Source organism: Serinus canaria, chromosome 1 (assembly GCF_022539315.1).
Source record: "Serinus canaria isolate serCan28SL12 chromosome 1, serCan2020, whole genome shotgun sequence".
NCBI classification, from domain to species: domain Eukaryota; kingdom Metazoa; phylum Chordata; class Aves; order Passeriformes; family Fringillidae; genus Serinus; species Serinus canaria.
In genome coordinates this window covers 76,712,705-76,726,438 of record NC_066313.1, presented here as the reverse complement: position 1 = coordinate 76,726,438, position 13,734 = coordinate 76,712,705, and the positions used below count along the sequence as shown (strand labels likewise).

At 37.1% G+C, this 13,734-nt stretch overlaps 1 protein-coding gene across 3 annotated transcripts in view; it reads left to right on the top strand.

The window, feature by feature from the left end:
• The window catches only part of FGF14 (fibroblast growth factor 14), a 373,108-nt gene extending 364,165 nt beyond the window's left edge, over positions 1-8,943 (top strand). For all 3 annotated transcript variants that reach the window (XM_050981822.1, XM_018908800.3, XM_009085330.4), the window contains 2 exons: positions 5,496-5,694; positions 8,180-8,943. In XM_050981822.1, coding sequence (XP_050837779.1) covers positions 5,496-5,694; positions 8,180-8,316 — 336 coding nt within the window. In that variant the 3' untranslated portion in view covers positions 8,317-8,943. The remainder of the gene's footprint in view (positions 1-5,495; positions 5,695-8,179) is intronic.
• The last annotated feature ends 4,791 nt before the right edge of the window (positions 8,944-13,734 follow it).

Sequence of the window (13,734 nt, the reverse complement as noted above, 5' to 3'; positions counted from 1 at the left end):
TGGGATCTCATCCTTTCACACTTTGATCACTGCAGCATCCTCCCCTCCTGCTCTGAGGAGCACAGTGCTACCCCCACAGTCTCTGTTCAGAAGTCTGCCACAAAGTTCATTTCCCACCTTGATTATTTTAACTTATTTCTCTTCTGAGTGCATTTTCCTCATTAAGCAGACTGCTTCTTTTCAACCTTAAGACTAGTCTTCATGAGTCATTTCCAACCTTTCTATCCACTATTAAAATGTCATTTCCTTTTTTTAATTCCTGTGTTGCTATCCTCTAACTCTCAAAACACTTTTGTGGTGACTGTCTGCTGCTTTTCTCTCTCTGCAGAAATTTCCTATAAGGCTCCACAAAGCTTGTGTTGCCCTTTCTCCAGTCTGTCCTTAAGAATCCTTTGTCATCATTTCTACAAAAAAAAAAAAAAAAAAAAATTGCTAACCACCTCCTACTGTGCTGATACCATTGACTGGATGTGTTGGATTTTTTGGATTGTGAGGTGTTTGTATCAGGCAGATTTCACATGGACTGTACTTCAAAAACTCTGAGTCCTGTTCCACAACCTGTACTTTTAGGCGCAAGTAATGAATAGTATCAGGGTTTTTTACAGTGCTTCCTTAGCCTGGCTCTTCCTTGCCTGGCAATCTCTTTGAGTTTGTATTGTAATTGTGTTTTCTGCATGGCACCAAGGGGAAACTGCAGCTAGTCCAGCCTACAGCTGTGCTTTTTGCAGCCTGGTTGATTAACAAGTCCTGTTGTGCCCGTCTCCAGCGGTGTCCGCTGCCTCCTTGTTTGCTGCTGGCTACACTTCAAGAGGATTTCTGCTAGCTTTATCACTTCTGTGAGCTGTAACCAATGCCCTTCCTTCATATATTTCAGAATAAAACACAAAACTAAAGAGGCTTAAAGGTTCAGGACTAGAAGGTAGGAAACTTTTGTGGGAGCCCTTATTGTTGGTACAGCTGACCATTGCAGAGCCGAGTTATTACACTGTCCCTCGCGGTGTGCAATGAAAGGTTACTTTTTGTTCAGCCCTGACAGTTCATTATGGATTTACTGAACAGAAATATAATTTAAAACTGCAGGTGTCCATTTAATTTGTAAACAATGTCTGGAAGCTATGTGGCCAGTTGTGTTGTCATGCTAGTTTTGCTTTGTAACTCTGAAGTTCACTGCATATTTTTTCCTTCTGAGAACTGGAATAGAAAAATGCTGTGCTTTGTGGGGTTTATTTTGAGTGAAAAGTCATGACTAAGAGGGATATGTGTAACTTCTCTAAAGCTAACTAACTTGAACAAACTAAATTGTGAAATCACAGCAATGGGAAATTACACTAATAATCCGTTCAAATATTTTCGATTACTCAATGGCTTGTGGGACAACTAAGTTTGATATGCCTTGATTTTGAATGAAAGCCACTTGCTACAGTGCCATATTATTGACTGGCATTGAGGCTCAACTTCATCATCTCAGACCTCAGCTTTTGATTGACAGGAAGACATTACTTGGTAGGGAATTCATCTCAGTTGTCATCTGCATTACTTTCCAACAACCCCTTATATCTTTGTGTTGACACCACAACTAAATTGAGCTCTTTTGTTCAGAAACTCACAGATGTGAGAAGTGAATAATGTCTCTTATTATTTTATTTCTTTTGTGTTTTGTTCTTATATGAAAGTAGATTCTGATACCACCACATGATTCCATGAGGTAAAATCCCATCATTCTGACTAGTATAATGCTAAGATTTGGCAGTGCTGGTGGGGACCCCAAAACTAAGATCTTTGCAATGACAGAAATTTTGATTCCAAAACTTTGAACTCACAATCATTAATTAGCAATTAATGCTTCTGCAACTAGAATGAAAATATCTCCAAATAGAATTCACATCAAGCAAAAATTTGATGAGCATCTAGAAAAATATCCAAGTGAAAATTCTTCTCAGCAAAGTGCAGTTTAATACATCCTTCACTTCTCTGGGACCCAGGAAGCTGTATCAGATTGCACTTCACAGCCAAAATCCATTCCTGGGGTTTTGAAAATTGGCAGCTGGTATGCACTTTATTTCTTAAATGTTGCTTTGACAGGATAAAACCACTTTTTATTTAAAACTACAGGTTAAATCTGGACTCTGACCTTGAAAGAGAAATCCTGAGCACAAGTTCTTGTTTGCAAGTTATATCTGGTTTTGCAATTTATTCTTTCATTTCCTAATACAAAATGTTCTGGGATCAAAACCCAAAAAGTCATTCTTGCAGGGAAGATCTAAATTATTCATGTCAGCCAGATGCAGATTTGGATTGCTTCAGGTTGGATGCAGACAGGGAGGTAGCCTAGGGGAGTGTCCTCCCCATTGAGTTTCCCTCATAAAAAACCCTGTACTGCCTCTACCCCAACAGTAGGTTTAAATAAAGTTGCCCATGGGTTATTTTTTTTTACAGTCAGTGCTATTAGCACATTAGTAATTTTCTGGAAGTTCTCACTGGGTTAAGTCTAAGATATGCAGATCTAGATTTGACCTAGGTACATGCAAAACCAACACTTTAGGTGTTATGGCTACTTTACAGTAGAAAATACAGTAGTGATTTTCAGCCAGCTGAGATGGTCTGAGGCAAGACCTTAGGCACCACTCTTAACTTAGAAATATTCAATTTTATCTAAGCCCCAGGGAAGGGGCCATTTCAAAACATTTCTGGTTAACTCTTTCCTTAGAGGAACTGGTGTCAGCAGTTCAGCATAGTAACTGTCAGGTGCCTAATTTTCATTAATGAATACTCCCCACACTGCTGGAACTATTAGTCTGTTTTAAAGTAATACATATTTAAGGGGCTTTTTGACTGAGAGATTAATCCAGGCAGAATAGCCTCCTAATATACTGGATGAATGCAAACTCTGTCCAAAGCTGTTGTCCTACCCAAGTATCTGGTGTAGGATAGCTGCAGTAGTTTTAAGCAGAATACAGTATTTGGGTTTGACTCTTCCTTGTATGAAAAAAGAAAGAAAAAGTGGAGTACTATTACATTTTTTATAACTACATAATAGTAATGATGCCAGTTTGTCCAGTGTATTAATCTACAGCCAGGAGTAGCTAAGTCATTCCATTGCCATAATCCATATATTTGGTTTTGTTACTCTGTGAAGTAAACACCTACCACTTCATATGCTGTGCACTGTCAGAAACTCTACTGCAATGCCAAAGAAATGAGAGAGGAAAGAGACTGGTTTGATTCAGGAAAGGGATATGAATTGAAGGAACCTTGTTTAAGTATCATAATGGATATTGTTAGGGAAAACATACAAATAGTGTTTAGAGGCAGCCAAGCAGCTCTAGTAGGGAGGAACATAGAATGACAAACAGCTTTTGTTTATAGCACAAAAAATGTGAGTATTGGCTAAGAAGTAGTGTTTATGGTAATTGAGCTTTACAAGGAAGTAAAACTTCATGGGGAACACAGGGGGTAGCATTTTCAGTGAAGTAGGCAATAAGGAGAGCTGTGTAGGCATTTCCTGATTAGCATCTGCTGTTTCAACAGCCAAGGAACATGACTCGCATGTAAATGCTTGTGCTAGGCTTTAACAGGCATTCCCTCCAGCATGCCTCCCTGCCTTCTGGTTTTATTTTGAGTCTCCTTGAGCCCTACTGTGACTTGAAATCAGTGGAGGAGAAAGGAGAGTAACACAAACAACAGATGTCTTAAAGTTTTGAACAGAGAGAGAAAAAGCCCCATGGCAAAGGAGATGGTGCAGTTAAGGTGTTTTCCTATCATTACTATTCAGTGCCTCTACTACAGACTCTATTTTCATTTTTGCACGTATATATATACATATCCCTATATATGAAGTTGGTATGCAGTTGTACACATGGGGAGTAAAGATGTGATAGTGCCAAAGGATGCCCATTGCACAATTCAGATTTTTTTTTGCATCCTGTAAGAGTCTGACCTGTAGACACTAAATGTGCTGGCTGACACAGCCAAAGCAACCTATTTTGGGGCAGGCTCAGAAATTATTTCCAAACTGTTCCCTGCTTTTAGTTTCTTGCTGAATAAAATACATTATTTTTTTTAAATCTGAAACTCAAAGATTGGGACTGCTAATATATGCCTGGTTATCATCAGGGCAGCTTTGCTTAAAGGTGGTAACTTAAGCCATGGCAGTACAAATACCATGTGCCCCACCACATTAGGAGAACTAGATTGTGCACCAAGTGACATTCAGTGCACGTTCAGAAAAGTCTTTAATCTGTGCTTTTTGGTATGGGGAACTGTGTCTTTAAGGACTTTGATTTCCAGAAAGTAAATCTGTGGCAGAAACAGCTGCGAAATTCTCACAATATATAGGCAGCTGGGGATGGCACAGAGACCCTGAAAATACATTGCCTGCTGGGTGTTAACTCAGTACTGCATGGGGCCAGGAACAAAAAGAAATGGAGAAAAATACTGTGAATAGAGAAGTGAAAAGATGTGAAGTTTCCAGATTTTTTTTTTTTTTTTTTTTTTTTTTTTTTTTTGCTTTTTGGGAAAGATAACTAAAAGAAATATAAAGAGTATTCAGAGCTGAGAACTTTCAGCTCTGAAATCTTAGCAAGCTACTTCCCCCTTTCCCACATCTACCTCCTCCTTTTATGTCTTATTTCTTCTACAGGCTTCAGCAGATGGGTCCACAGACAGAAAATCACATTCACATGCAATTCTATTTTCTTGTGATATTTTAAATGTATATTTATTTGCTTATTAACTTGTTGGGTTTTTTCAAAGAATTTTGGTAATCTCTATCTCAATGAATATTCATACTGTTTATTTTGTTAGTTACTTGTATTATTAATATATATATATATTAAATTATTTGGCTGCTGGACTACAGACATTTATGCTTAGATTAACCTACAAAGAGTTTAGGATAACTGCTGCTACTGAATGTGACTTCTGAAAAAAATTGCAGTTGTGGAATGTTTGCTGAGGATGCCAGTATGAATTACTATTCTTTGTCCAGAAATTTGTATATCAGAATGGTATTTCCCTGACGTGGTATTTTCCTGGACTACAGGGAATGCTGACTGTTGGTAGCAGCACCTCAAGCATCAAATATTAGTTGCTGTAAACAAGAGGGAGCCTGCTGCATTCAGTTAAAACAGAACAACTGTTATCTCATTAATACTATTTTTGCATAGACTTTCTTAATCTTTATAAGTCCATCCTATCAGAGAAAGAAGCATAATAACAATAATTATGCCTGTATTTTAAATAGTGCTTTTATGCCTGCGTGGCTTTCTTTCTACCTTAAAAATATACTATCTCTGTAGCACAGATGGGTAAACTGAGGCATTTATGGAAGTGAAATAAGTTCACTGGAGGTCTTCCAGACAAAGACAGAACTCCTGACCTTAAAGCAGAACTATATCTTAAATAATATGTAAAACTTATCACAAGGTATTTGTAAGTTAGCATAACAAATCCTGCACTTTAGAGATACCATTTAACATTTGTTTTTCTTCCCACAGGAACTTTTTACACCAGAGTGCAAATTCAAGGAGTCTGTTTTTGAAAATTATTATGTAATCTACTCATCCATGCTCTACAGACAACAGGAGTCCGGAAGGGCCTGGTTCTTGGGGCTGAACAAAGAAGGGCAGGTCATGAAAGGAAACAGAGTGAAGAAAACAAAACCAGCAGCTCATTTTCTACCCAAGCCATTGGAAGGTGAGGCTCAGTCCATCTCTGGCAGACTCTTCTATGCATCTCACAAGAAGAGGGAATGGTTTCCAAATTGATTCCTTACTCATATGCATGCTTCACACAGGGGCCAATCCCAATGCCACTCCCAGAGTTTAATGGAGCAGTTTTGTGCTTCCATGTAGTGATGCTACAAAGGGCATGTGTAAAAACATTTTTCCAGGGACTAAGTGGCCATTCTACAAGAAAATAAATCTTTTGTGGAACAGCATTGTGCTGCTTTTAAAATATTCCATTGTTCGGGACAAAAATTATTGTGAATCTTGTAGCGAGAAAATAGTCCTTTCATTAAGCAGAATGAAATAATGAATATTGAAGGATTGGTAGTTATAAAGGGAATGGATGAAATGTCAGCATTTTAAAGTAAAAGCTTTCTAATACAAAACACAAAGGTCCCTCTATAAAATAAATTATGATGTGTTACTATGCCAAGTGGTGTAATGTAAGGTGGCCTTTAAACAAAGATAGGAGCAAATAACAATCACAGTAGCCTTACCTACCAAAATGATGTCACATTCTCTGAAAAATCCATTAATATCTTGAAACTTTTGTGTTATCTTATGTACTTATATATAAATGCATATGTATATATTTTATGCTGCCTTTTGCTTCTTGTCCTGATGGCACTACTTGTTGTTCTAATTCATGCACATAGCCTCTGAAAACAGTCATAGCCATTCTCAAAATTATCTCATTTCTTACCACCTGAAAATACCTACCTGAGTGATGCTTTGGTTAGCAGTCCAATTACTTTTGCTCTTAACTTGAAATTTTTGATTGAAGGATCAGTTTGTCAAGTTCTTTAGTTTCATCAAAAGGAAAGAATCAGAATAAACTTATTTTTATTTGAAGTCAGGTCGATGCCTTTGTGCTTTCCCTGTTTTGTGAAAGTTTACAGTTGTTTCATATACTCTCAACAATACTAATAATTTGTATCTTGATCTTTTTATATTAAGACTTAAAGGGAGGGGAATACAGTGCATTTTTTTAAAGCAATGCAAATTCCTATGTACTAGGAGAGAAGTTACTTTTTAAAAATAATATTTGGATGATCAGACTTCACCAAAATAGCTTAGACAATGCTTAGAAATAACTTGATTTACATTGCCAATGAGAATCATCAAATATGACAGCTCTTCTATATAATTCCTTATGTTATTGTTCAATTTCATGTTGTTCAATGTGATAATTTTGTAGGTCACAGTGTTATTTCACCAAGCTCTTTTAATTAATCAGCTAAGTGCCCTAAACACATTTATGGGCCACTCTGAAGATATAGATCATAACCAGCCTTCTGTACTCTAGAGAAGACATTTAATTTCTGTCTTTAAGAAGTTATAAAAGGATTTAGATTATGTCACTGGAAATGTTAGAACAAGTATTTGATTACTAATGATGCTATGGGGCCCTTTACATTTATTACAAAACTTCACACCATCGAAGATCAAGGTCAGTACTCTGATGCTCCAGCCTCCTACTCTAATTAGCCATGGGATGAAGGAATTGTGCTCTCTGTGGTAGCACACATCCAGTCTGGAAATCAGTGTGATGATTAATTCCTTTGACTGCTGTGACACCTCTTTAACATTGCTCTGATATAAATAAATGCAACTGGAGTTAGGTATAAGTGGAAATATTACCTGATAGAGTGACATGGAAAATGAAATTGAATTATCCAAGAGCATTAATCATTAAGGCAGCTTAATGCTTGAACTGTGTAATTGAATACATGTATTTCCCTCAAAGGATTTGAAGGGGTGAGATAGGGACTGAAGCCAAGGGAAAAACTTCTAATTCCTCTAAGAATTCAGTTAATAGTCCTGAATTTGGAGTTTTCTGCAATTCTACATTCAGTGGAGATCAGTGGCTACTGCATATGTTTTTGGAAATGAGGTAGGAAAGCCCCCAAACAACCTTTGTACTCTCCACATGTCCTGGGCATTTCTTCAGGGCACACCTGAAGAAAAGACCATGGCCAAATTCCTCAAATTTGAAAGACTGATGTACATGTAACTTTGTAGAACTGGACCCTAGCCTAGTCTTTCAATCTATGACTAAGAACACTTAAGTCTAGACGACTGTATTGTATGATCCCATTTTTTATTGCAATCTGTCTTAACACATTTTACTTCTAAAAGCTCGCATTTTTTTAAAAATGTTTGTTTAAGGATTGTGTATACATACACATGGGTATACACTTGTACAATTTTGTGTGCCTTATTCAAAGAAAGAACACTAGCTGTACATTTCCAAGATATAGTGTCCATTGAACTTTTAAGTCAGATGCAGAAGTGTGAGAATTTTGGAGGGAAAAGCAATTCTATCAGTGGTGCAAAATAAAGAGTTTCCCTGGTACACAAGAGGAGCATAGACAATTAATCCTATTTAAGATGAACTCTCATATGTGATACATTGTTTAAAATGCTTCTCCCTTTCTCTTCCTTCCCCTCAGTTGCCATGTATCGAGAACCATCCTTGCATGATATTGGAGAAACAGTGCCAAAGGCTGGGGTAACTCCAAGTAAAAGCACAAGTGCATCTGCAATAATGAATGGAGGCAAACCAGTGAACAAGAGCAAGACGACATAGCCAGATCCTCACAGGTGTTGTGACTTTACTGAGTCCCAAGTACAGTTGAGCGATTTATCCTTGCCAGACTTCCCCTTGGCCGTGTCTGTGGATCAGCTTGTGGCAGGTCACCAGCTTGCCCGTTCCTGTTTCTGAACTGAGTTGTTGCAAGTGGATAAATCTCAACATGTAGCTCCACCACAACGAGAAGACACCTGGATGAACCAGCTAAACTCAGACCATGGAATGCCCTACCAGATATTGGAATGCCTTTTTAATATCTTTTCTGTGACTGTGACACTTCATGTGAATGACATACTTCACAAGTACACTTGATACCTTGCCTGCTGACAATTGCCCATAATCCCTTTTTGAGTCCAGTTTCAGCAAAATCCATGTGTTTAAGTTCTATTTTGTAGCACACAAATAATCAAGTAATTTCTAGTTAGATGCTGTAAACCTGTGCTATTATGGATTTCTCTTCTTCCCTTTTTTATAAGGCTGCTCGCTCCACTGTTTGTGACCTTTTGCAGGGATTGTGTTTCTCTATAACTTAAGTGTTGCCGGTGGCTTAGTTTTGAAAGCAATCAGGGAATCAGGAAGCCTTCAAAAATCTATTATTAAAAATTATATCTATAAAGAATAGGATCATTGTCTCTGGCTTAAAATATTGATTAAATGTGAATACTCTTTAGTAACAGATACTGTGCTTCTGAGGTTGGCATTAAAGTGGAGGGAAGAATGTCAAACACAACCACTGGGGAGTTTTCTGAAACGTGTGTTTGGCATCCCCCTATAGTTTCTTTTTGTGTGTGTGTTTTATACATATCACAGGCTTACTGGTAATGGTAACATTTGCCTTGCCCAGCGAGCAAGACCCACTCATTTTTGGAAAAGTGGGTCCAAAGAATTTTGTAGGCCTTGTAGGCCTGAATTAAGGCTCATTTTTCATCTACTAAATCTTCATTGTTTGAAAATCAACCACCACCAATAAAAGAAAAAAAAGTAAGACTAATCAGAAGTGCGCTACCTAAATCCATTTCAAATATAATCCTTTCCTGTTTTTAAGGAACTGAACTTAATGCCATTGTTAATTTTGGCTGAATCCCACACCTACTTAGCAAAGCATGGGCAAGGATGTTGTTGTGTTCTTTTTTGCAGCACCAATGCAAAGGGTAGTTACAAATTATAGTTTAATATTTCTGGTGTTTTAAAAAAAAAAAGACGTTTTAAAACTGGACATACTACAAAACTTTATTTTTATTTTTAGCTAAGCATGCCAAGTCCAGTCCTATGTATTTCACTGATATCCCAGTATGTACCTCCACCCAGCTTCCTAGGATAACATGCCCACCAAATTGCTAGATTGAAGGTGCCTTGCCTTGTTCTCTATATACTGTACTTTCTCCTACAAGAACCTAGAAGAAATCAAAAACATCATGAAATTGAAGCCTTGGATCATATTACCAGGAACAACATCAACCCTTTGAGTTTGTCACTTGTGAACAATTAAGCCAGTGTTGCGGGGGATGAAGGAGGGCGGGGGAAAGATTTAGAGAATGCCACAGAGATGCCACTGAAGTTTTTGCACACTTAGTCACAGGCTTTCAGAAGATGAAAAAATAGGCAGTCTCTGTATGCTTAAGAAGGAATTTGCTTCTTAGAAATGGCAGCAAAGATCAAACTGTATCTCAGTCTGGTAAACTGTGTGGCAACACTCTCTTGGCCTCTTGCTGTTACCCTGATATTTAAAGACAAAAAGAGGAAACCATCCGTTCCTTTTTTAGCACTGTATTTCTGGAAATTTGTTTTATCACATCTTTGTGCTGAAGTCCCTGACAGAGGCTGCTGATTATTTCAAACTCCCTGTCTGCTCAGCTGAACAGTCTGATTCAGTCTGAATGAACTCTTCATACTAGTTTTCAAATGTGTTCTGTTTTTATAAGCAACATTTAGTGCACTCTTCAAGGAGGCTACTGTAAAGCTGCTAAATTCTAGATAATTTTTTCTTTTTTTCTGTAGGTCAGACTTCTTTTTATATGTGTGATATGAGAACAGCAAGATAATGCCTGATGTATGGTCTTTCTAGGGAGGGAATGAGTTAAGCATGAAACCCTCTATCCATGTAGAGAAAAAAAAAAATACAAACCTAATCTAAAACTGTGATAAAAATGCAAAGAAACTTTGACTTAAGACTGTGCCCTTGCCTGCCAGCACTAAATCTTTATGCGCAGGGAAATAACACTTTATTGAAAACTTCGGTGTGCCCTTCTCGTCCCATCTGGTCCAGTGGGATTTGTGCACCATCCCTGAGAAAACAAAATCAAACCAAAGCAACTCAGATGGCGAGCTGGGGTCTTGCTGTGTGCTGCAGGACCCAGGAAAGGCAGCAGCCTTGAGGCTGCACTGGCAGCCAGGTCCCGCCGTGGCCCCAGGCCTCCCTGCAATTGTAAGAGGAGAACTTCACAGTATTTCAAGTAAGACAAAACAGCTGAAGGCTACATTCTCTCTCACCTGATTCTTGAGGAGGGAATACACGAGTTCATGTCCCATTCAGCTGTCTTCTTATACACCCAGTGTAAGAGCCTGAGGAGAGACAGGGCTGGAGACCTGGCTGAGCCATGCAAGGAGGATCCTATATAAACATTGTTTTCAACATTAACCTTTTGGTCCTGAGTAACTATGATCTGTGAACCAGTTTTGGAGGCTATAATTAAGGGCAGATTTGATTTCTTTAAGCAGTTAGTACATATTGGAAATACATCTTTTTGCCTTTTTCTTTTTTTTTTTAATTATTGTTTTCTGGGTTTTTTTTCCTGTGGGCTAAATTCATATGAGTGTTTATTCCAATGAATCAATGTCCTAATTTTTTTTTCTACAATCTGTTTAATCATAACACAGTTATCTTCGTGCTTTGTTTCCTCCCTTTAATTTTGTCTTGTCTCATCTGTTGCATGGGAAGAGTATGACAAGGATGAACTAACTGCATGTTGTAGGTTGTGTCTGTCAAAGAACTGTTGGTCAGTGTTACAGATTTACATACATATATGCAAAGAGTTTGTCTGCATTGTACAGTTTGTGTTTATTCTTATTTGTTGTATACACAGATTCAACATGATGAATAAAATATTTATATGAAGGCATACTGGAAACCAACAGAAAAGTTTATGTAAGAAGTAGACTGTGCAAAGCATCTTTGCACTGGCCACAGGATGGTGAAACTTCATGTAAATAGGTTGGCAAACTCAGTTCTCCCCCTTTACCATGCCAAAGAAAATTTCAGCTCCTTAATATAATACCTCTCTTGCTGTTCTCCAGGATGAGACTTCACCATTTTCTTCCCTCTAAAATTAATTTTGCTGTTAAGTGAAAGCTGTTTTCAACTGTCTGTTACTACTAAAGTACTGTATAGTAAACCTGATGGAATCAATTTGTATTTACAGATTGGGGTTTTTGTACTTACATGTGCAGCTGTCTGCGAATCTGCAGCGTTCCAGGTCTTTTGCATGCTTGCATTGTATTTTGTTCTTCTGGGTTTTCTCTAATCTCTTAGAGACTGTTCACACTAAAATCTAACCTCATCTTGCCATTTTATATGTTAACACTGCACAAAGTCATTTCCTTCTCTTTTTTTGATCTGTATTTCAGGTATAGTTCTATTTGGCAAAATTGGTCACACCTGCACAGTTTTAGAGATCCACTTTTGAGGAGATATGAACTACTTCAACAAAGCACCATTTTACTATACTTCAAAAATTTTATGAATTCACAAGAATCCTAATGAGATTGCTCACATGATAGAGCCTATGGAAGGGTCTCTAGCTCCTTTTAAGTGCTTTGTAGTTCACATAACAGAGCTTTTGCTTCATTTTCTGGGGGTTTTAGCCCTTCTCAATTGATTTTTTAATATACTGTCATTTTCATAAATGTTGGTTCATAATAAACCCCTCCCAGACTCTCCCCTTCACCAGATAGAAAGTAAAGCAATTCACTTTGACTATGGTATATATCTAAAACAATACTAAGAACCCTGGCTTTACATTTATATATATGGGGAAACTTTTTGTCTTGGTTTAAAACTAGTTTAAGTAATGAGGTATGAAAGCAGACAGTTTGGTCCATGCAGTAAAAGCATATCATGATGATCCATCTGTTTATTGCTATAAAGAATACATTATTCAGCTACATTCAAATGGGAATGGAAGCAAAATTAGACTACATAAGAGGGTTCTCTTTCTTTTAAATAGCCCTTTAGATAAATTCACATTTCATGCAATGCATTCTAAAATGTTTGATAACAGGGGTTTTTTTCTGTGATGACTAATGCAAATGCTATGACTTATTTTTAAAGATGTAATAAACTTTTTTGTTCAATTACTTAGTCACAGAAATATTCAACTTAGCTTTCTTCATCCCAGCATCATTTAGCTGTACCATTTAGCTACAAAGTGAGATGTCATTCTGCAAAGAAGCAAGGGCAATATATCAGAAAAGTGAGAGCAGATATATGATTAAATGCATCTATGTGTTTCTAAAAAGGAATATAGCCAGTGGGGGAAAAAAAAGGATCACAAACAGGTTAATAAATTATATAAGCAAATCAATCCACAAGTTTTTTATAGGTTATATTACAGATATGTTATACCCAATAGGTGTAATCCTGCAAGTCTATTGTAGAAGCACTGGCACACTTCTGAATTGTGTTCTTTCTCACATAAGAAGAAAACAAGGCTATAATATCTTTTTGTTTATAAGGTTTATCAATCTAATCAGTAAAAAGTCCCCTCTTATCCAATTTGGTTTAGCCTTTTGCCACAGGCCTGGAAGCAGGTTTTTACAGTCACTAGCAATGAAAAATCAAGTAGTAAGTTTCACTTCCTTATGCCTCTTCCTGCATTTACAGTTTATGTTGCTGGAATTCCCATCCCAGGGAATGACATAAGGGAAAAAGATAAACATTTATTAATATAGCTATTATATTCAAATATGTGGAATAATAATCTTATTCCTTCAAATTTCATCTTTCTAGAGAGGAAATGAGCCACAAAGCAGATATGCTGGGTATCACATCACCAGTTACGTCAGCAAGAAGAGCAGGGGAAATGTTCAAGCAACATTAGAGGAAACAAAAGAAAAAATGGAAAAGAACTAATGTGTACATTCCATTATTAGTAGTCTTAGTTAATATTTTATAGAAATAGCACCATTTTGCTTGATTATTGCATTTAAAGGAACCACGGAGAGTAGCTGTCTTAGATATTCTGATTTTTTTTTCTGTATGCAAGTTAAAAACAACTTGGATAACACTTTTTGAAATGCTATGGCTACATAATCCATCCAGTAGTCAAAAAGGTTAGAGCTGATTGGTATAAAAAATCAAAGTAAAAATTACTTTATAGTCTTGAAGTGTATAAATGTAAAATTAAAGCAATCAAATAT